The 22,633-nt window shown below is 36.0% G+C and overlaps 2 protein-coding genes across 3 annotated transcripts; both read left to right on the top strand.

The window, feature by feature from the left end:
* Positions 1-865: 865 nt before the first annotated feature.
* LOC134824105 (major surface-labeled trophozoite antigen 417-like) lies at positions 866-6,779 on the top strand (the record flags this gene model as incomplete). The annotated part of the gene is given in 16 exon segments (XM_063835828.1): positions 866-989; positions 1,402-1,551; positions 1,798-1,926; positions 2,355-2,459; positions 2,690-2,794; positions 3,036-3,161; positions 3,367-3,600; positions 3,870-4,025; positions 4,352-4,552; positions 4,711-4,833; positions 5,081-5,191; positions 5,357-5,493; positions 5,677-5,803; positions 5,926-6,122; positions 6,281-6,372; positions 6,529-6,779. Coding segments are annotated over 16 exon segments (2,235 nt in total), but the record flags the coding sequence as incomplete, so codon positions are not given.
* A 2,448-nt stretch (positions 6,780-9,227) lies between these two features.
* LOC134824303 (uncharacterized) lies at positions 9,228-18,491 on the top strand. 2 transcript variants are annotated; one of them, XM_063836126.1, is made up of 13 exons: positions 9,228-9,725; positions 10,026-10,182; positions 12,181-12,299; positions 12,503-12,574; positions 14,216-14,360; positions 14,564-14,807; positions 14,947-15,061; positions 15,750-15,899; positions 16,693-16,807; positions 17,096-17,170; positions 17,379-17,477; positions 17,633-17,750; positions 17,997-18,491. In XM_063836126.1, exons 1-13 carry the CDS (start codon positions 9,504-9,506, stop codon positions 18,205-18,207), a joined length of 1,842 nt encoding a protein of 613 aa, XP_063692196.1. In that variant the 5' UTR covers positions 9,228-9,503; the 3' UTR covers positions 18,208-18,491. The 2 variants fall into 2 exon arrangements, with proteins under 2 accessions (XP_063692196.1, XP_063692195.1); XM_063836125.1 differs by having other exon boundaries at positions 15,723-15,899.
* Positions 18,492-22,633: the final 4,142 nt, after the last annotated feature.

Genomic DNA, 22,633 nt, shown 5'->3' with positions numbered 1-22,633 from the left:
TCGTCAAAGTCACCTTAACAGGTCTGTCAGCCACTTGTTTCTTATCCTTTGGTTTATTCAAACCAATTCTGCTAGCTTCTATTTTTGGCTTTTCGCCAAGTTCCAACAACACTTGAGCGACCTTGTCGCATAACAGCTCACCTTTCTCTTCTTTAATACCAAATAACATCAGATTCCGACTTCGGTCTCCTTCTGCCACAACATCCTTGATGACATTCTTCAAAATGTTTCTATCCGAATGCAACAAAGGACCTGCTGCTGAGGTTTTTGATGCCTGTACTGCGGCGCTGTATGTCTTCAACTCTGATTTCACAGTATCCTCGACTGATGCTACAACAACAGATTTCAAGTCATCAAGTTGCTTGTCTTTGGCAACTAGCAGCTCTTTCTGCAATACAACTACTGTCCCCTGATTGTCAATTACATCGGAGTGCAATTTCTGATTATACTTCTCTAGCTGATTAATGTACAACGACTGTCTATACATAACTTTTAACGCAGCGTTAAGACTCTGAGCAATGACTTCCCTGGAGATTTCTCTTTTACCACTGAAACTCTGAACTGCACACGCGTTAACATGATCTACTTTAGCAAGCCCAAGAGTTTTCCGGATCCATTCAGCTGCATCATCTTTCACTTCATCAAGCTTATAAGCCACGTATTTCTCCGATTTATACATCACACAACCACGGCACCGGTTAAACAAGCAAGTCTTATCAATGTAATGATAAGTAACTGATAAGCGAGCACAAACGTATTGAAAAGTGTAATTACTGAACTGAGTGTAATTACTGAACTGAAGTGTAATTACTGAACTGACACATATTTGTTCGCAGGCTCCTTAATGTGTACCAAATGTGCAGCTGGCTCAGCCCGGAACACCACAGCCGCTACTGCATGTATCGCGTGTACAGCAGGCTCCTTTTCTCCTACTGAAGGAGCTATAGTATGTACTGACTGCAGTGCTGGTACCTTCTCAAATGAAACAGGTAATTGTCAGAATATATGCTATACAACTTTCTGTTGTATCCAATGGACTTTATTCAATGATTTAAAGTCCTTGATAGTCCTCAAACTGAATAAGATTACATTAAGCTTATATTTTGTATACAGACTTAAACAAAATTAAAAGCAATGATGAGAGTGTTATCATATTTGAGTTAATTTTGTATTTAACAAACTTTTTAATATTTTTTTTAATAGTTTATTTATTGTATGTTTTGAGATATTTTTGGGAGTAAATACTCCAACACTGCCCCTGGAAGAGCACCATCCCCGGTTTTAAGTTGTTTCTAAATCTACAGAGGAGTAGCTGAGCGATCTCAAATTTATTTTTTGCTGTATGTACACTCTGTATAATTTATTTCGGGGTGTGCACCTCACCTAAATATCCTTACCCAGGGTCCACGGTGTGCAGCAACTGCGCAGCTGGTTCAGCACAGAATAACACAGCTGCTACAAGCTGTGACTTGTGTTCACCAGGGTCTTTCTCTGAAATGGCAGCCAAACTCTGTACTGACTGCGCTCCTGGAACTTATGCTGACAAATCAGGTTTAATATTTGTATCATATCAAGTCAGGTTTAATATGGATTGTTCAAACTAAAGAACTAATACATTCACATATTTTTATTATATCAAATCAGGTTTAATATGGATTGTTCAAACTAAAACATTCACATATTGCATTATATCAAATCGATTTTATCACAGTACTGAAGGTGGTTCTGGAAACATAACTGATTGAGTTCTGGAGACATTAATAGACTTTGTTGAGTAAACTCACCTCCTCCCACCAGGATCTCTGAAATGTGATAACTGTGCGGCTGGCTCCTTCCAGAACTCAACAGGGGCTGTGAAATGTAGTGTCTGCAGTGCAGGTTCCTTCTCAGTAGAGGCAGCCCCCCTCTGTACTCCCTGCCACGCAGGTTTTCCAGAGATAAGCTCATTACTTTGTTTTCATCTCTCATAAAAGTATAAAGGACGACAATGTGTTAATTACCTTGTGCTAATTAACTAATCGTCGCTAAGATTTTCATTTTGTTTTTTATCTAATTTAAAGTTATTTCACCGTTTTGTAACTATGTGTTCAGACTCAGTGTGTTACTGCCACCTGGTCTATTAAATATTACAGTAAAACCGCAGAGTTTGGGCAAAGGAAACAGCAGCGGTAAATCGAGGTTTGCGGTAAATCGGGGTTTTGTTAGTAAACATTGTGCATGTTAAGCGGTATTTGGGGAAAGGAAATGGCCACGGTAAATCGGGGTTTGTGGTAAATTGGGGCGCAGTAAATCGGGATTAACTGTACTTGTATTTTTGTAATTGTATTGAATTGCTCATACTCTGTGTCACTCAGGGCAGTATGCTGGTACCCCTGGATCTGTTAACTGCAGTGCCTGTGCTTTGGGGAGTTCTACTGATGGGAACGCGGGTGCTGCTAAGTGCGATGATTGTGTAGCTGGTAGGTGGTGTGGTGGTGTGGTGGTGTGGTGGTGTGGAGTTTGTGTATGGATTTCATTGCACTGATGCTGCATTTGGAAATAAATGAAATATCCAGCTGATTCTATCTAAATAAATATTCTTGATACTTTTCAGAAAAACCAGATAACATCTACATGTAATGTATTAACTTAAATCTCAAAATTGCAGTAAAAGGTCAAAATATATTAAATCACACTTGAATGTCTACAGGAAAGTTTGCAAACGTAACAGGGTCCCCGATATGTGCTTCTTGCCCCGTTGGTTCCTCAACTGGAAATAACACTGGAGCCACTGTGTGCGAGACTTGTTCTGCTGGTACGTTTATATTTCGTCCTGTTAAACTTAGTGGGGTTTTCGTCGAGTTTGAGTTTCTGTTGCCCATTTTAAAACTTTACAAATAAACCCAGCACTTTCCCATACGCATAATCTCCAACCGATTACCGTAGCTCATAATATCCTAATCCTTAATCCTAGTTCAAATAGTCAGTGGTAAAATCGATGACACGTTTGTTCTTTTCCTCGAAAATATATCTTAAGATCAAATTCATATCCGCAGGAAAATTTTCAAATAGCACAGGGTCTGCCATTTGTACAGCCTGTCAAGCTGGTTCATCAACACTAAACATCACCGGGTCTGACAGCTGTTCTCTCTGTAGACCAGGCAGCTTTAGCAGCGATGATGGTAGGGACTTTGCTTATCTCTTTATCTGCTTCTTATGTATTATTTGATTTGATATAGAACTTAAAGTTTTAGTTTCAAGTATCAACTTATCAATTAGATTAAAAGCTGATTCCCACATGCAGGTGATAATACTTTTGTCCTGTATTATCAAATCACGATATCTCTACCAGCTACCTATAAACGCTAACACTTAGTTGCTCAACAGGATCAGCAGTGTGCTCGGTATGTCCGGGAGGACAATACTCCGATAAGAACGGTACCACCACTTGCAGCTTGTGTGCAGCCGGTAACTACTCCGAGCCGAACGCCACCGTGTGTAACATGTGCACGCCAGGACTGTTTAGTAACACCACAGGGTCCGCAGAGTGTACTAAATGTGCTGCTGGGTCCTCTACTGAGTCACTCCGAGGATCAACTAACTGCACGCTGTGCACTGCCGGTAAAACGTAACTCTTCTTTTAGTAATGTTAAGCTAATCAACTAACTGCACGCTGTGCACTGCCGGTAAAACTTAACTCCTCTTTTCGTAATGTTAAGCTAATCTTTGTTCCCCTGGAGTAAATTAAATTAGTTTTTCGTATGAATTTAAAATTTATTAATGCATGCCAACAATATGTTACCAATTACCATATACAACCTTTTCTTTGTTTTATTCTGAGCATAGTTAATGAAAAAGTTAAATACTTCCTATCTAATAATACTTTTCAGGTCACTTTGCTGCACGTGCGGGATCCCCCTCGTGCGATCCCTGTGCTGTAGGAACCTCCACAGAAGACAAAGCTGGAGCTGATAAGTGTCCTTTATGTGAAGCAGGGTTCTTTGCTGAGGACACTGGTTCTTCTAGTTGTGATTCTTGTCCTGCTGGTAAGTAAAAAGTATGGCCGACATTTTGTCATGAGAATTTCATGACAAAGTCTCGGCTTAAGTACTAAATCTGTTTTTCAACCAGTCAGTAATGATCAAATAAAGTACTCCTAAAAAGAGGTACCATGCGTCTCCCTCTCAAGTATTTCAGATAAGGTTCAATGGCCAATGAAATGAAATGAAATGAAATGAAGAATTTATATCCCGCTCATATGATTAACCAACAACACAAGGAAGGTGGTTAACCATGTCAGAGCGGCTGACTGTGAGTGAAAGTGAACAAAAGTATAACTCAATAAAACATCTCATTTACACCTCACTCCCAGGTTCCTACTCGGACTCAGCAGGATCTTCTGTCTGTACGGTCTGTGCAGCTGGAACCGTCTCCGCAGCTCCTGCATCAGTAACCTGCTCTCTTTGTGCTGCTGGTACTACCTCTCCTGTTAACTCTACTGCATGTACTGATTGTGGGGCTGGTAGTTTCGCTGATAAGGCTGGGTCTCCTGAGTGTAGTCTTTGTGCTGCTGGTGAGCTTATTTTAATCTTATCTATACTGTAGTCGAGAGAATTTAAGAAAAGCATCAGCACTCATGATAGAATGGTGTCATCTATCACATTCAATAAATCACGCATAATTTCATTATGGCGATTAAATTTATCAAGTACTAAAATATAAATGTATCAGGTAGTTACGCAGACAAAACAGGGAGTGTGGACTGTACCGACTGTGTACCAGGATCCTATCAGGACCAGACAGGACAGACTGTGTGCGCTCTCTGTGCACAAGGATCTTATCAGGATAAGAAAGGTAACATGCCGGATCTTATTGTGTTTTGTTTGTGATAACATGATATCACCATGATGACATAAAGTCATTATTTTTTTTAAATATATATATTTCTAAATAAATACCATTCAAATCTGACACGTGTGGCCACTGAAACATCATACAAGACGCATTTCAAAAGAATTTGCTATAGTTGAATGCATTTTACTCATTCATCTGATAAGAAAGTGTAGTATCTGAATACTAATCTCCATAACTGTCCTGTTAGGAGGTGCAGTATGTAAATCATGTGCTAACAGCAGAACTTACACAACCTACAAAACTGGTTCAATATCAGAGGATGCTTGTCAAGGACCACTACTCAACTTCACCATAGCTGGTACGAGTTGTAAACTCTTGGTTAACCTTGCAGACGTCTTATCTAACCTTGATAATGAGATAATGAACTCGCTTTCATCATGTTAACGAAGGCAAATCATTATCTTAATATTTTTGGTTATGTTTTCTCAATGTAACAAATCCTATAACGATGATGTTTGCTTAGGTAAAGTAAGCCAGTTGACAGACAACGACACTCTAACAGTGCCCGAGTCCTCTACTCTGGTTCTCACTGCAGTCAGTGGTAACTGGATTGCAAGGAATCCTAGCAATCCTTACTCTGAGACCGTCTTCTTGATGCAGGTGCAAACAATGCTGTAAAAGTTTATTCGTTAATAATTGGCCGATTTAATACAATTTCTGAGTTCATGTTTTTTTAAAAATTGTTTACAAATTCTGAAATAAATTTATCATTTGTTACTTTATGCTTTCATGATAAAAAAAAACGCCACCTGGATGAAATAAGTAAATAACAAATATCACCAGGGAGACAAAAAGACTCTAAAAGGGCCAAAAGTGATACTGGAACCCATGATGACGAACATATTCTGTTACAAGGATACCGAGGGGCATGGAGCACGGTTTGCTGGATATCAGGACAAGGACATCAAGGGTGAGCCACTAGACTAGTCAACTTTATGAATATCTTCCAAACCTTTAATAAGCGAACATTTAGAAAGTGGAGACATGATAGGCAAGGATCATCTCACTTAAGTAACATACAATTATTCACAGGAAGACAGTGCGAGAGCCCTTGTCGTAACACAGAAAGTCTGCCAATCGGGCCACATTGCCAAGTACAGAACGAAACCTCCCCTTGTGGGATACCTCAGTGTATCTGGGACGTGGAGTGTTCTGCAGGGGATGGGACAGGGTATAGAGGACTAGTTAATAAGGCTACTTTAGAGGGAGGCAGATCTGCTACATGTCAGGTGATAAAATAAAACTTTGCATTTACAACATGGATACTATCACTATTAATAATATTGTTTAAATAGTAAGCATTTTGATGTATTCAGGAAAAAGAAACTGCACCGGATTATAAACATTTATATTGTGAACTATGAAGTTTAATACGATCATATTTCAGCGTTGGGATAAAGACTATCCTCATGTTCAAACCTTCCATCCAACTACATATAACACAGCCAAATACGGAATTGGCAAAGATAACTCCTGCAGGTAAAATCTTTATGTCAATTACAGTTAATAATCGTCATCAAAAAGGTTTAAAATTATTCATATATTACTGCAAGAAGTCTCGATACCGTGCCTCGATATACCAGGCTTCTTCTTTTCTCCCAAAATGCAATATGTTACCTCTTATCCACCACCCAGGAACCCAGACCCAAGGAACATCCAGAAACCTTGGTGTTACACCACTGACCATTGGACCAGGTTTGGGGAATGTTCTGTTCCGGAGTGCGGTGCTGCTTTTGATTACTTCAAACACTGATCAAAGTTAGACGGATTCCAGATTTATAGTGTCAGAGATTTTAGTTAAGCTACTTAAATTTCTCATTTTGATTTATCCATTAGCCGGACTGAATGGTTTAATGTCAATGGGAGGACTCGAGTTATGAGTAGCATTTTGTATTTGAACAACTTTTAAGTGCACTTTTGAAGAATGATTTTCTTATCTTTGTCGTAATTTTTGATATTAAATTTAAAGCAAATTCATATTTTTTGAACCATTTTATTTTTCTATGAAAACAACATTTGCTATATTTTTGATTTTATGTTTTGATATTATGTGAAAATTTGTTGAATGATTATTAATGTCTAGTTATAAAATCATTTTAAATGATATTACAGAAACATAACTGAATTTAAAGAATTGTATCCTTATTTCTGTATCCATACTGATACATAAATTATATCAATTAATGTAAACGCAGTTTCAGATCGTTGCCTCCAGTTTTCAGTAATGCTTCCTGCTTTTCTGCTTTTAATTTTATCATTAATCAATCATTGAAGAAAATTCAGTCAAATAACAATAAAATTTGGGTCGCGGAAAGCTGATATATGAAAATTTCCTACCGCTAGGATATTTTTATGATTTTACTTTTATCACAATGAATTATCTTCGGATATTCAGCTTCCAGTACATCGATCGTGACTTGTCATGACTCATGTTACTCACCATGACTTGTCATGACCAAAAAATTTTATTCAAAACTTAAATTTAGGTCCAGGAAAGTGTATACTTTACTCGTTATTATGAAATGCGGGTAAAATTATGACTGTCAAAGATGAATCAAAAACCCACTAAATCGCTCGCCCAAATTAAAAAAAGATTTTTGTGAAAAGGCCCTAGCTGAGGGTATCAAAGTAATTTTACTCGTTTTTTTTACGCTGTTTACGAATCACCCCCCATGACGTAGGGTAAAAATGCTTCCCTGGAGAGTTATGGGCAAAAAACTGTTTTGCTCACGTGACAGACTAGTATTACTATTAGTAAAACAGGAATTCGATTGTTTAGGGCTCGGGTTAGGGTCAGGGTTGTGGTTAGGGTTATGGATAGCTTTGGGTTATGGCTACTGTTAGGGTTGGGATTGGGATTCCGATTATAGGGGTTTATATAAAGCCGTTTTGTTCCGCTGCAAAACCATAAAAACCAAAGTCACATGATAATTTTTGGGCGAGCGAATTAGTAAAAGCCAGTTCTGATCGAGTTCATATGTTTCATGTCCAAGAATTTCGCATTTCTCGTAAGGCTTGCTGTTAGCATGTCTTGGAGGGTGTTGAACTTTTCCTCGTGAGGAAATGTGTCAGGATTTGTGTATTTGGTCAATAATAAATCTCTAAATATCTTTTGGTCACGGGTCTAAGCCGCCTAGCTAGGAGTAAAATAAAATCAGTTGCACCCGACATTTGGTTTTAAGCTATCAATTTTCGGTTTCTGAGTCCCAACTTTGCACATCGTCATTTTCATTTTCAGAATCTCTATCTGAAATGATGTCACGCAATATGTGAAAAACGTCAGAACAGGTGAGTATGTTGTATATCATAAAACTGGCATATTCGAGCTTTTCATTCGGTATCCATATTCCGTGCACACTTTGAAACCATTTATTTATTTATCTACGATATTATGTTCTTTGGTTGAATAATTTTCATTTAACTGATTGGGATCTGACACATGTAATTTTGTAATGATCTTTCTAATTTCTAATTTCCAAAAATTCTAATTTCTAATTTCGGTATTAAAAAAAGCCCTTCATAACTCACATCATAGAGCCAGGGTGTGTACTGCATATCATCTATATAAGTATATAATATAATGAATATAATATATGTGATAATTCTTACACATTACACCCTCTTAATTAAGTCCGATGAGGGATAGAGTCAAAACAAATAAAGCTTGTGTGTTAAAGAGTACAGAAATTTCTCGTGATATTTGGATTTGCTAATGATCCTATACTACTATGATTACTTGTAGATATGAAGCTCAAGACCTTGTGAGCAACTCCATTATAGTTTGGATTACAGATATATTGTGACTATAGACACAGGTGCGTTGTAGAGTTACCGACAGTCACATTTGTCTTCCAAATAAGGAATAAACGTTTGCCTCATTGAACATTGTCGTCGTCCTGTGTTAATATTTACAAAGTTTATACATCATCTGTACAGTGCAATCTAGTATATTAGTTTTACAGAGGATATAGAATCATTGCTTTTCTTTAGTTTGACTTGACTTTTTGTTTCAAAGCTTTGTTTTTATACTTTTTACTTTTAGTTCTGTCACACCTTCTGTTGGATATCCACTGTTTTAATCTTGCACAATAATTGACAACATGATAATGCTGTGAGCTGTTGAGTATTGCCGCATTTATTTTTGTTGAGTCGGCCAATAAGTAAATATTATCTACGCAAACGTAATGTACGAGTCTTTTGTCTTTTAAAGAGGTTTAGTTTTTACATAATATGGTACACGTGTTAAGGTTTAGTTTGCAGTATACACTTACACGTAAAGGTAGACTGTGAATAGAGCTTTAAATTTAGAAATTGAGGCCATTATTATAGGAGCATTGTTCTTCAGTTCGATATTTGATCATTACTGTTAGTTACTTGAATTACTTCTTCGTACAATTAAATTTGTGAAACACGTCTTACCTTTCTACACTGATCAGTTGATTTCCAACTTACGTTAGCCAGGGCAGCTCTGATTGAACTTTGTTTTTGACAAGAATTTCGGAAATAATCATATGGTTTTTACTTTTTGATTTTAGAACAATCGCCCAGTTTAAGATGAACTGTCACACTGAGAAAGAGCCATGAGCTGAAAACACAATGTCGGGCTGAACATGTCAGAAGACATAGTCCCATCAGAACTGAGTAGGACCAGTAGTAATGAAGAGGGTGGCTCAAGCTCAGCACACAGCTCAATACCCAGTTCAGAGGGAACTAGTCTAGCAAGGAGTGGAGCAGCTTCCGTCGCCAGTTACCAGTCTATTACCAGTCACGTGGGGACTGGACCTGTTAGATATGTAATGTCTGGTATTAAACCTTCCTTGTCTTATTTCGAGGTTTGTATACAGTTACACTCTTAAACAATAAACACTACACAGTTACACTTTTATTGTTTTAGAATTTAAAGCCAGTTTAGGATTAGATATGGAATGAGATTCACCTTTTTTTAAAGGATTTAAAAGCTTATGTAGCTGAAAGAGCAGCTTCAATTAGAACATTATATAACGTTAAACAAGGAACTGAAACCGAGGGGTTCCGTTCAGGCCCTTCACACTTTGTGTCTGTCCGGTTCTAATATACCGTTACAATAATGACTTTAATATATATAACCGGGTTTAAGACCATCTCCTCCGCAGACGGTTGGGATATGCTTGCTCACATTGACGGTACCAGTACTTCTAAATCCCGTTATTGGCTCCAAACCTACCATGTCTATGGATCACCTCATGGTTCAATCACTCAGCATTACTTTATCGTGCCTTATTGCTGCTTTCATAGGCGGTATTTTTGCAGGTTTGTGCTTGAATAATTTGATATATTTTGACATACTTGCTAATGCAAAATGTAAAGTTTGTCAACTCCATTTAATAGCACTTTATAACGAGTGATACACTCTTCTACTCTTGATAACATCATTCACATATTCGACTGCGGTCGCGTGTCTTAACAATGAATTTGTGATGAACCTTGAACGCACAGTAACAAAGGAATTGAATTGAAATTTAGAACTAACCATATGATATAATAAAACATTCACACTAATACTATCAGAGCTCGAACAGTTAACAAATATTTATCAGAGCTCGAATAGTTAACAAATATTTATCAGAGCTCGAACAGTTAACAAATATTTATCAGAGCTCGTACAGTTAACAAATATTTATCAGAGCTCGTACAGTTAACAAATATTTATCAGAGCTCGTACAGTTAACAAATATTTATCAAAGCTCGAACAGTTAACAAATATTTATCAGAGCTCGTACAGTTAACAAATATTTATCAGAGCTCGAACAGTTAACAAATATTTATCAGAGCTCGAATAGTTAACAAATATTTATCAGAGCTCGTACAGTTAACAAATATTTATCAGAGCTCGTACAGTTAACAAATATTTATCAGAGCTCGTACAGTTAACAAATATTTATCAGAGCTCGAATAGTTAAAAAATATTTATCAGAGCTCATACAGTTAAAAAATATTTATCAGAGCTCGAATAGTTAACAAATATTTATCAGAGCTCGTACAGTTAACAAGTATTTATCAGAGCTCGTACAGTTAACAAATATTTATCGGAGCTCGAATAGTTAACAAATATTTATCAGAGCTCATACAGTTAAAAAATATTTATCAGAGCTCGAATAGTTAACAAATATTTATCAGAGCTCGTACAGTTAACAAATATTTATCAGAGCTCGTACAGTTAACAAATATTTATCAGAGCTCGAATAGTTAACAAATATTTATCAGAGCTCGAATAGTTAACAAATATTTATCAGAGCTCGTACAGTTAACAAATATTTATCAGAGCTCGTACAGTTAACAAATATTTATCAGAGCTCGAATAGTTAACAAATATTTATCAGAGCTCATACAGTTAAAAAATATTTATCAGAGCTCGAATAGTTAACAAATATTTATCAGAGCTCGTACAGTTAACAAATATTTATCAGAGCTCGTACAGTTAACAAATATTTATCAGAGCTCGAATAGTTAACAAATATTTATCAGAGCTCATACAGTTAAAAAATATTTATCAGAGCTCGAATAGTTAACAAATATTTATCAGAGCTCATACAGTTAAAAAATATTTATCAGAGCTCGAATAGTTAACAAATATTTATCAGAGCTCGTACAGTTAACAAATATTTATCAGAGCTCGTACAGTTAACAAATATTTATCAGAGCTCGAATAGTTAACAAATATTTATCAGAGCTCGAATAGTTAACAAATATTTATCAGAGCTCGTACAGTTAACAAATATTTATCAGAGCTCGTACAGTTAACAAATATTTATCAGAGCTCGAATAGTTAACAAATATTTATCAGAGCTCATACAGTTAAAAAATATTTATCAGAGCTCGAATAGTTAACAAATATTTATCAGAGCTCGTACAGTTAACAAATATTTATCAGAGCTCGTACAGTTAACAAATATTTATCAGAGCTCGAACAGCTAAAAAATATTTATCAGAGCTCGAACAGCTAACAAATATTTATCAGAGCTCGAACAGTTAACAAATATTTATCAGAGCTCGAATAGTTAACAAATATTTATCAGAGCTCGAACAGTTAACAAATATTTATCAGAGCTCGAACAGCTAACAAATATTTATCAGAGCTCGAACAGTTAACAAATATTTATCAGAGCTCGTACAGTTAACAAATATTTATCAGAGCTCGAACAGTTAACAAATATTTATCAGAGCTCGTACAGTTAACAAATATTTATCAGAGCTCGTACAGTTAACAAATATTTATCAGAGCTCGAATAGTTAACAAATATTTATCAGAGCTACACCACTACCATCCTGTGGGATGTGGAGGGATTGTGTCCGTTGCAAGCACAGTGTGTGGAGGTGTATTGTCGTATCTAGCCGTAGCTGCAAGTCTAGTTGCTGTTATATTTCAGGTAAATATGGGGGGCGGGGGGTTAAATTCAATAACGCACATAGTTTTTATCTGTAAGTTTTGGGCATGCAAAATGTGTTAATCAAATAATTTAACATTAGAGTGAAATAGCAACAATAACGACTACTTGTAGTTTTGTCTTGGTTTTAACAATGATTTTGTGATATTTGCACAGTGTAGTCTGTACACTTCCTTTTCTTGCAGGTGTCAGACACTACGATCCGATTGTCTGATCTAATAGATAGACTGTTCCACTTCTCCTTCACAGACTCTACGGTAATAAAAACAAAAAAAACAATTAAAATGTTACCTAATAAATTTCCGTTTTGAAATGATAGCAATTGTTCAGAATACACAGTCTAAGAACAACAGAGTATTGATTTAACTGTTTCTTATTTCGGATAATAATACTGCCGTTCCCTGAGAAAACGCATTAAGTCACATCGATGTCATTTTGAGAAAATGGGACAAACGTGTTCGTCGTTTTTTAAGTAATTTTATTCGCATAAACGGGGTTAATTTTGACATCTATTTGTAAATAAATTATTGTCATATGTCCTAAACATGCTTAAAAGCATAAATTCACCAACATTGATCTACAAAAACCATTTTCCTCCAGAATAACTGAACTATTTTCCCATCCGCATTGGACTTAATGCCTTTTCTGAGGGAATTGCGGACTTAATGCCTTTTATCAGGATCGATTTCAACCGATTCCTCTCTAGAAAGGCAGTAAGTCCATTTTTTCTCAGATAAAGTCAACACAGAAAATACAACATTTCTATATTTTAGACATATCTTTGCAATATAATTATGTGGGCCTCCTGTGCATTGCAAGTAAGTAATATTGACGAAAAATGGATAATTTTTCGTTCAAAATGCTTATAACTTCTTAAACATCAAATATTTTGGAATAATTTTTACAGCATCGTATTCACATAACATAACATAACATAACATTATAAATAATGCCTCTCTGGGCATCTCAAAAAGAAATTCATAGAAAATGAACACTTTACGTTTGAAACCATATAATTACAAACTTTTAAAAAATTTAACTAAATACCTTTGATATTAACCTTCTTCCTCTTAGCTACCAATGGGTTCTCTTTCATATAACTTACATAACTATTCCTATTAGACACAGACACATCTATCCTATCAAAGATGTCATATGACAGTTCCCAGTGATGACCAAGCTTATTAGCTCGATATCCATGAAGCCGAAAGGCATCTAATCCCCTCTTGAAACCAGTAACTGGGGGGGACCCTTGTGTTCAGGTTCAAAAATTTTGAAAATAATATTTCTTTAAATTTTGAAATATTAGTACCAAAATTGTTTGCTTGCTGAGCTGATTACGACCGCATAAAAATTGTTTCGATATAACTAAAACTGTGGAAGTTATAGGCCAAAAACTATAAAAACTGCAAATAAAGTCTGGACTTAATGCCTTTTCTCAGGGAATCTCAAGGAACAGAAAAAGTTCCCTCAGAGAAGGCATTACAAATGGACTTAATGCCTTTTCTCAGGGAAGGTTTTGGAATAACGAGCTAAATATTCACGTTTTGTGTGACTTAATGCCTTTCGCGGCAGCTAAAACAGTATTTTGATAACTTGATTCATAGCTTAAGTTGTAGAGAATCTTCTCCTGAAAATTTTGGTACCAATATCTCAAAATTTCGAAAAAATGGACTTAATGCGTTTTCTCAGGGAACGGCAGAATATTAGTTGATAATATTCCAAGTGACTATTGTGTATTATGTGATATTCACGTTGACTAATTCTAAATCCTGAATAGAGGTTTTTACACACTATGAACAGAGTGTTCTTTGGATGACTGATAATAAAACGGAGGACTAACAATTTAAAAACACTTTAATACACAGTCTAAGAACAACAATTAAAAAAAACTTCAGCACGATTGGTCGGTTAAAGTGAGCATGCTGACTCTACTCCTGGTGGTGGTGATATTCCTCTCTTCTATGGCTGGAATTCTCGTCATAAGCCGGATAGGAGCTGTTACTGCTATCTTATCCTTCTGCTTCACTTTCGTCTTTGCAGGTTTAATGTTGTTTATGTTATTAAATTGCGAATAATTAATTGTTGGAAAAACAATACATTTTTTGAAATGGTCTGACCCTTCAAAAGCGGTAATTCACCAACTTTTCTTTCAAACATCAAGAAAAACATTTGATTTTTTTTTCTACAAACTGAAAAGCTGAAACCAATAAGAAATGATATCATGAAAAGTTAACAAATTGCAGGATATGGAATAAGCCACAAAGTGAAAATAAACAGCGAGCTGGATCTCCTCGCTAGCATGAATATCTCAATAAAAGACACGCCCCACTCTGAGATGTACATGATAAAAGGGGTAAATGACCACGAATCCTCCGTGTATATTGACAACGGCCTTCACTCGTACATTGGTTACTTGACCAGTACGATAGAACAGCTTGTGGTTGTTAATCTGCTTTTACCCCTTACAGAGGACAACAAACTCAAAAAGTTAGTGAATAAAACATGAGCTATTATCACAATGAAGCCAGTTTTAATAGCTTAAATAGAACTTCTGATGTTTTTTGGCATACACGTGATTCTCATACTTAAATTAATTTTGTTTTGATATCACCTTTTCCCCCATCAGACCGAAAATCAACATCATCGGAGCTTGCGTGTTCCTATCAGTTGTTTTTGCTTCTCTGTTCATGAATCTGGCGTTATCCCACATATCATCAGTTGCTAAAGTCTTCGTTGATCAGGTAATACTACTGTTGGAGGAATCTGACTTCTGGTGGGGAGGTAAACCATATTTTTCTGACACGTGATAGCCTTTACCAATCAATGCCTGTCAGGTTTTCACCTCCCAACCAATATACTGTATAATACAGATCTATAATACTGTTCAATAAGCATGATTTTCTTATAACTTTATAACTTTATAACTTTATAACTTTATAACTTTATAACTTTATAACTTTATAACTTTATAACTTTATAACTTTATAACTTTATAACTTTATAACTTTATAACTTTATAACTTTATAACTTTATAACTTTATAACTTTATAACTTTATAACTTTATAACTTTATAACTTTATAACTTTATAACTTTATAACTTTATAACTTTATAACTTTATAACTTTATAACTTTATAACTTTATAACTTTATAACTTTATAACTTTATAAGATTCGCAGTAACAACTTACCGAACATTAACATTATCCCATGTTATCTAACATTGAACTACCTTACTTAGTGTAGTTGTCATGGTAACTAGTGTAACTTACTCGGGAATATTATAGCGGGTTAATTTATGACTGGGAAAATTAATGACCGGGAAAAATATGGCGGAATTTTCCAAAACCCACCACTTTATCCCAGTCATAATATTCCCAAGTAATGTATTCTCAAAACAGGCAGGGCTAACTATGGGCATGCCAAAGGAGCTTGTCACCACAATATCAGTTGTGGTAGGTATAGCTGCAGTTTGTCGAGCAGTCCTCATCCTTTATTCTGTGGCTAGAGTTATGTGCCACATGGTAGTGCGGCGGGAGATGGCTGGCAATACTTTCCGCCCATGTAAAATATTTAAGGTGAGTGGCATTGAACTAGATGAACTTCATATATTAGGAGTGGGAGATATACAGTGTACATGAACTGAAGATGACTTATCTTATATAAATACAAGGCAATATGAAACATTCGATTATTAGAGTATTGATATACATGAACTATGGGTTCTTTTGCGATAGTCAAAACGCGACAACTAGCGCTGGATGGCGACAACTAGCGCTATCCAGCGCTAGTTGTCGCCATCCAGCGCTAGTTGTCGCTATCCAGCGCTAGTTATCGAACTGTTTTCTGCGATGGCCAGTTGCGCTGGCCATCGCAAACTATCGCGTGCGACAGTGTCGCATAGCCAGCGACAACTAGCGCTGGATAGCGACAACTAGCGCTGGATGGCGACAACTAGCGCTGGATATCGATGGCCAGCGCTGGCCTGTCGCTATCCAGCGCTAGTTATCGAACTGTTTTCTGCGATGGCCAGTTGCGCTGGCCATCGCAAACTATCGCGTGCGACAGTGTCGCATAGCCAGCGACAACTAGCGCTGGATAGCGACAACTAGCGCTGGATGGCGACAACTAGCGCTGGATGTCGACAACTAGCGCTGGATAGCGACAATTATCGAACATATATATTTTGCGCTGGCCAGCGTTATCCAGCGCTGGATAGCGACAACTAGCGCTGGATGGCGACAACTAGCGCTGGATAGCGCTAGTTGTCGCCATCCAGCGCTAGTTGTCGCGTTTTGACTATCGCAAAAGAACCGAACTATGACCTGATTAGTGATTACTGAACCTCAATCATGAATGTTCTGGTCGCAGTTACCCATGTTTGTTAACGGGATCCAGTGTATGGTTGTGGCGGGGACACTCTTCATACGCAAGGAGGACGTCTCACAGTTCGCTATGGTGTCCCTCTTTATATACATCTGTATAGGTAAGTCTTTAAAATCTGTAATGACCAAATGCTAGCTTATATGCTTATATCTTTAAATAAAACATTTAAGAGGGACCGAAATATTATGAGATCTCAACAAAATATCGCTAAAACTTATGAACTGACCCATTGTGCTTTAATGGTGTGTTTGATCCAATAACTGCTTGACTCGGAGGTTCGCACAGACCAATCAAAACTATATTAAGATTTAAGAATGCATTGGTTTATAACATTTCATTATAACATATCATTCCATTTCGAAGCCTGTTTCTCAAGTGTACATTTCAGGAGCTGCATGTCACATATTGCATCGATTTGCAACACCTGAGTCGTGCGAGTCGATACCATTAATCGAGTCAATGGGTAATTTGTTATTAGGAATAATTCTTTGCATTATTCAAGTTTCTTCTCCTCGTGCCATGAATTCAAAATTATTTGAAAGTTTAATGATGTAATAACATCAATTCATTTTGATCATAAAATAACTGTAACAACAGTCTACTGCTTTATCAAAAAGTGATGTAATAATACTGTATTGCTTTGTAATAAAATAAGAATGTCATCCTTCCAGGTTCTCTGAAGCCACTAAAGGCGATAAAAATCCTTCTGGTGATGGTAATATGTTCTTCATTGGCGCTCTGTATCGCTGATATCGCCGGAGATTTCATTAGTGAGTCGCATTTCCATGGATACTTCTGTGTAATTTGAAACGAACAAGTTTGTTTTACAAAGGGATGTTGTGCTTGAAACTTACATTTTGTAAACTGTTCCCTGAGAGGAACCCAAGTAGTTTCCAATAATTGCACTAACGAATCTTTATTTCAGTATTACCTACGTACACTTCCAAACAGATTTACGCAGTAGTTCGGATATTCCTGGCTTTGCTCGTTATTGGGTCCGTGTCTATAATAGCCTCATTTGAACAGAAACATGGCATCGCTGGGTATAACTTCTCCTTATTAAATATTTATCATTACCTATTGTAAATTAAAATTTTTAATGTATTTTAATACCTTTGAAGCTTTAAATTTCGTACAAATTTACGACGCTCCTGAGACCTGATGCATCAATAAGTGAATAGACTTCAATCAATGACTTTATATTGCTTTTACCTTTAATATTAATCTTGCACTACACTGTATTAGTTTGTTATTTTAACATTACTTTTTATAATGACCTGAATCTCCAGAATATATCGGTGGGGAGTATGGACCCCCATGATCCCCTCGGCTGCAATCCTCCTCGCATGTGTGACTGTGATCTACAACTGGTACTGGGGAGGCATCATCTCTGCGGTGACCCTACTGGTTACCGCTAACATATTCGCTTTTGATAAGGTATCGGGGAGATTTTGCTGCGCTAGTGCCCCACAAACTGCAGACGATGTTTCACAAAACTAAAGTGTTGAAAATTTTAACAGATTTTTAAAATGTTATTAGTTCCATAATGATATACAGGCTTGTGTTTATACAAAAGCAATTATATTTATTGGATCCACCCGCTCGGAACAAATGGACCAAGTTTTACTTGCGCTACGTAGGTTATGTGTGTTACCGGCGCTATCTGTCTTGTATCAAATTCGGTTTTCCTTTTATCTGTAGCTTTTTAGTTTTTGAACTATCAGAGTATCAGTATCATTTTATTTTTTTTTGGCATGGCAAAAAATTTAAGATTTAATTTTGTAAACTTCAATTTTCATAGTTTTTAGTTGCATTATAGGTTTTATTTCAGATTCTTTATAAATAGAAATAAAAATTTTAAAACTTTTTTTCCTTTTCACCCTTTTGAAAAAAGGCAATAGTGAAAGGTTACGAATGGACGTTTTTGCAGAAAAACGTGGATTTTGGGGATTGCAGTAGGTGGGTCAAATATATGTCGTGTTGCTTCCGTTCGTTACCATGTCAACTTGCCGCGCGCACGCGCGCGAGGATTGCTTGGGGAGATGTGGTGTATAGCTAGTCTGTGGTCAATGAATGCGCGGCGCACGAGCATATTTTAATGTATACTAGTAATGTATAATATTTTGTAATAAGCCCAACTTGAACGTGGCACGCGTAGTGTATTGATGTTTCAATATTATTATTATAAGGTGACCTGATTAGAGCTTATATTAATAGTTATAGTGAAATGGAAATCTAGCGTCCGCCAAGACGAAACAACGGGTGCAATTCTTGTTGATGATATTGTTGTACAAAAAAAAGAAACTAAAATTTATGCTCATCGACATTTCATTAAAATATACATATGTATTTCTGGGCGTTGTTTTTGTAACCATGCTTCATGCATGTAATGTGTACGTTTAATTATCAAATATCTTGTTCAATAAATATATTTATTCTCGACCTGTCGACCAATTTAATTTGAATTTACAAATCTTCAGTAGGTATTGATTATCATTAAGTGTGCATTGTTATGTATAATAGTGTCATTTGATGATTTTTCTAGAAAATGTTTATATTTTTAATAGTCATAAATTTAGCATATTGTCATAACTATTCTGCATTCAGACAAAAATAGATGTTAATACAGGAAAACATCAATATAGTATAGCATATTGAAATAAGCATTACTCAGCAACCTCAAAAGATGTTATAATCAGAAAAATAGCAATGTATTATAGTGTGTATCATATTGAATTAAGCATTACTCGGCAATCTCAAAACATATTATAATCAGAAAAATAGCTATGTATTATAGTGTGTATAGTGTATAGTGTGTATCATATTGAAATAAGCATTACAGTAATTTATTATCTCAGGTTCAGTCAGCAACTTCAAAAGACAAAAAGTACAATAGAATAATATGATATAGTGCTAGTCGAGCCGTGTTTTATAACATTTTGAGAAGACAATATTAGTCCTGATTGCTCATATCTACTCTATATATATAGTAAGCACTAAACATATCACAAATAACCAACGTGCATATATAGAAGGTAGGAGACGCGTAAAAGTTTTTACTATAGTCATCATGATTTGGGCGAGTGATTTAGCTATTAAGCAAGAGCCTTCTCAGACCGCAGCCGTAGAATAACCCATCAAAACTTCACAATTTGGAACATATTGCTTATTATTCACAACAACATTAGACAGAGTTGGATCTGAAGACAACGGCTCCTCTCGCACATTTATAGCTGGCTGCAGTTGCACTGGAACAAGAATTGGTGGGGGTGGGTTAGTCATGATGGGACATTCTGTGGGTTCTTCCATCTCATGCTGTCTTGATCCTTTTTTTAGAAAGACAAACAAGCAGAGTGACGACTGACGAGAGTGACGAATAATAGAGCCGCTATTACAATGCCAACGTTCGTCAAAGCAGTCTGTGTCTTAGCTGAGCTATCTGCAAAAAAGGAACAGTCAAATATTTTAACCACGGAACCTTCTACAATTTGTAAAAAACATATGATAGAGGAAGTTTATAAACAAAATCTTCCAGGCTATTCCCAAGTTCAATAATTAGCCTCCGTACATGCTGTATATTTTTTCGCTCGGCCCAGTTCCCTTCACATATACAAGAACTTTGCAAGAAGCTCGAAAAATAGTAGCGAGCCTAGTAAATGGTGAACTTAAACGCACAGGCAAAATAATTACCTTACAAGACATATTTATGTGGATCATAATTCTGGGGATCGGAATTATGGGGGAACGAAAATATGGGGATTTTTTTCAGAAATCCCCAAATTTCGTACCCCAAATTAAATTGTCGCATTTTCACGCTAAATTATTTCAGAGAAATCAAAATCAGTTTTTGATGGAATTTTTAAAAATCGTGAAAAACTAAATGTCAGTGTCGATTTAAGGTTGTCCGTTTTGAAGGATAAACATGCAAGATGGATTGTAGAAATATTTGATAAGTTTCATACAGATCGTGGTAAAACTATCATTAAAAACGGATTTAGGAAATCAGCTATAACTGAGGCAATTGAAATGTTAGAATTTTCGGAGCAGGATCCATTTGTTTAACAACAATGTTTAGCTGTTCAAGTTATTCCATAAGGGTGGAAATTGCATGTCTTCCTTATTCTATTTTGTACTAAATGTTTTTCTAGTGTGAAACTAGTCGTTGTTATAGAAGTCTATATAAAATTATATGTGAGATAATTTTGAATCTGACGCACATTTTTCACGTAACACTGAAAAACCAGTATTTTCTATTCAGTAATTTTTATACTAAGTAACTTTCTATTTACCTGAGATATGCGTATCCTTGTCTCACAAAACACGTAAAACAACTTATTTGACAAATTCACCTCAAATTAGCCCTATTTAAGCCAATTACATAAAAATTAATGTGTGGGATTTTGAAATGGCTTGTCCGCCGCCGCCGAACGCCGCCGCCGCCGGGTGATTTTGCCACGCCGAACGCCGCCGATACACCCCGGCGTACATCGGCGTACGGCGTGCATTTTCTGACTTCAAAATAATTCTGTCTTCATTTGAAGATAACAGTGTTACTGGTAGCGATTAGCGGCTAGGGGCAACACACACATGATAAACACCTTTATTTAACTTAACAATATTGCTTATCAGAAGAACTGAGCAGATACCTACTCATAAGTTTGACTGAAGAAGAAATTTTACAATTCGAACTTTTAAGATTTTGGGCCGATAGGCAAAAAACTGTCCCAATACTCTCAAACATAGTAAGAATAGTGCATTGTATACCTGCCAGTAGTGCGGAAATTGAAAGAACCTGGTCGGCTACAGGTTTAATTCTTTTTAGTCAACGATCTAGGATGAATGTTAAGAATTTCAAATATACACTGTTTTGTTCTAAAAACTATGATTTTGTTTCCAACAAAAAAGATTGAGAGATCCATTGATTTCAGCAATAATTTATTGTTTATGTATTTACCTTAAATAAAATAATTGTATCAATTTGTCTCAACTTTTATTTGTTAGCAGATAATACCATTACAATATACCAACATCATTTGTTGAAGTTAAGTCTAAATTACCCAAATTAAGTACATGATCATATTCATATTTCATAGACCTCAATTTAGTTGGCCTTGATTTCACGGCTCACGCTGGCGTACGCCGCCGCCGCCGGTGTAATTTTAGTGAAACGCCGCCGCCGATCCATTTAGCCACGGCGGACAAGCCTGTTCACGTAACACTGAAAAACCAGTATTTTCTATTCAGTAATTTTTATACTAAGTAACTTTCTATTTACCTGAGATATGCGTATCCTTGTCTCACAAAACACGTAAAACAACTTATTTGACAAATTCACCTCAAATTAGCTCTATTTAAGCCAATTACATAAAAATTAATGTGTGGGATTTTGAAATGGCGGCCACAATTTTGGTAGTACGAAAATATGGGGATTTTTTCCAAAAATCCCCAAATTTCGTACCATATAAATATGTCTCGTAAGGTATATACGATACCAAGGCAAAAATTCTGAAAAAAAAACATGTGGCTAAAAGTAAAAGTACCTTTTTTGGCCTAAATAGTAAATTTGGTTAAGATTAAAAATGTTTTCTGTAGTACGTGCACAATGGCAATATAATCATTGCACAATTACAAGGTAAAAATTGTGCTATTAACGTATAAAGAGCACATTTACAACTCGACTTTTGACTTATTTGACGAGTTATATTTCCCATAATCGCACCGATTTTTTTTTGGTTATTTTCCAGGGTTTGCGATTACAAAACTAATCGCTCTGATTTTCTGAAAGATACTGTGATATATCAATTATTAATACAAACCAGTTTATCTAATAACCGTTTCATTTGTTTGCGAGTAATATATTCTACGCGGCGTTGTTTTATCTTAGAAATTACAGAAGTACTATTAGTATTTAGTACTATAGTATGTG

The sequence above is a fragment of the Bolinopsis microptera genome, chromosome 12 (genome assembly GCF_026151205.1).
Source record: "Bolinopsis microptera isolate Bmic1 chromosome 12, MBARI_Bmic_1.0, whole genome shotgun sequence".
Taxonomy (NCBI): Eukaryota; Metazoa; Ctenophora; class Tentaculata; order Lobata; family Bolinopsidae; genus Bolinopsis; species Bolinopsis microptera.
This window is presented reverse-complemented; position numbering and strand designations above follow the sequence as displayed.

What these genes read in the sequence shown, in the direction of transcription:
- LOC134824303 (XM_063836125.1), top strand. Translation starts at nt 9,504, where the DNA reads ATGTCAGAAGACATAGTCCCATCAGAACTGAGTAGGACCAGTAGTAAT. An exon ending in GAGGACAACAAACTCAAAAA is followed by an intron (nt 14,808 to 14,946) that starts GTTAGTGAATAA and finishes TTCCCCCATCAG; the next exon opens with ACCGAAAATCAACATCATCG. An exon ending in TATCGCCGGAGATTTCATTA is followed by an intron (nt 17,478 to 17,632) that starts GTGAGTCGCATT and finishes TCTTTATTTCAG; the next exon opens with TATTACCTACGTACACTTCC.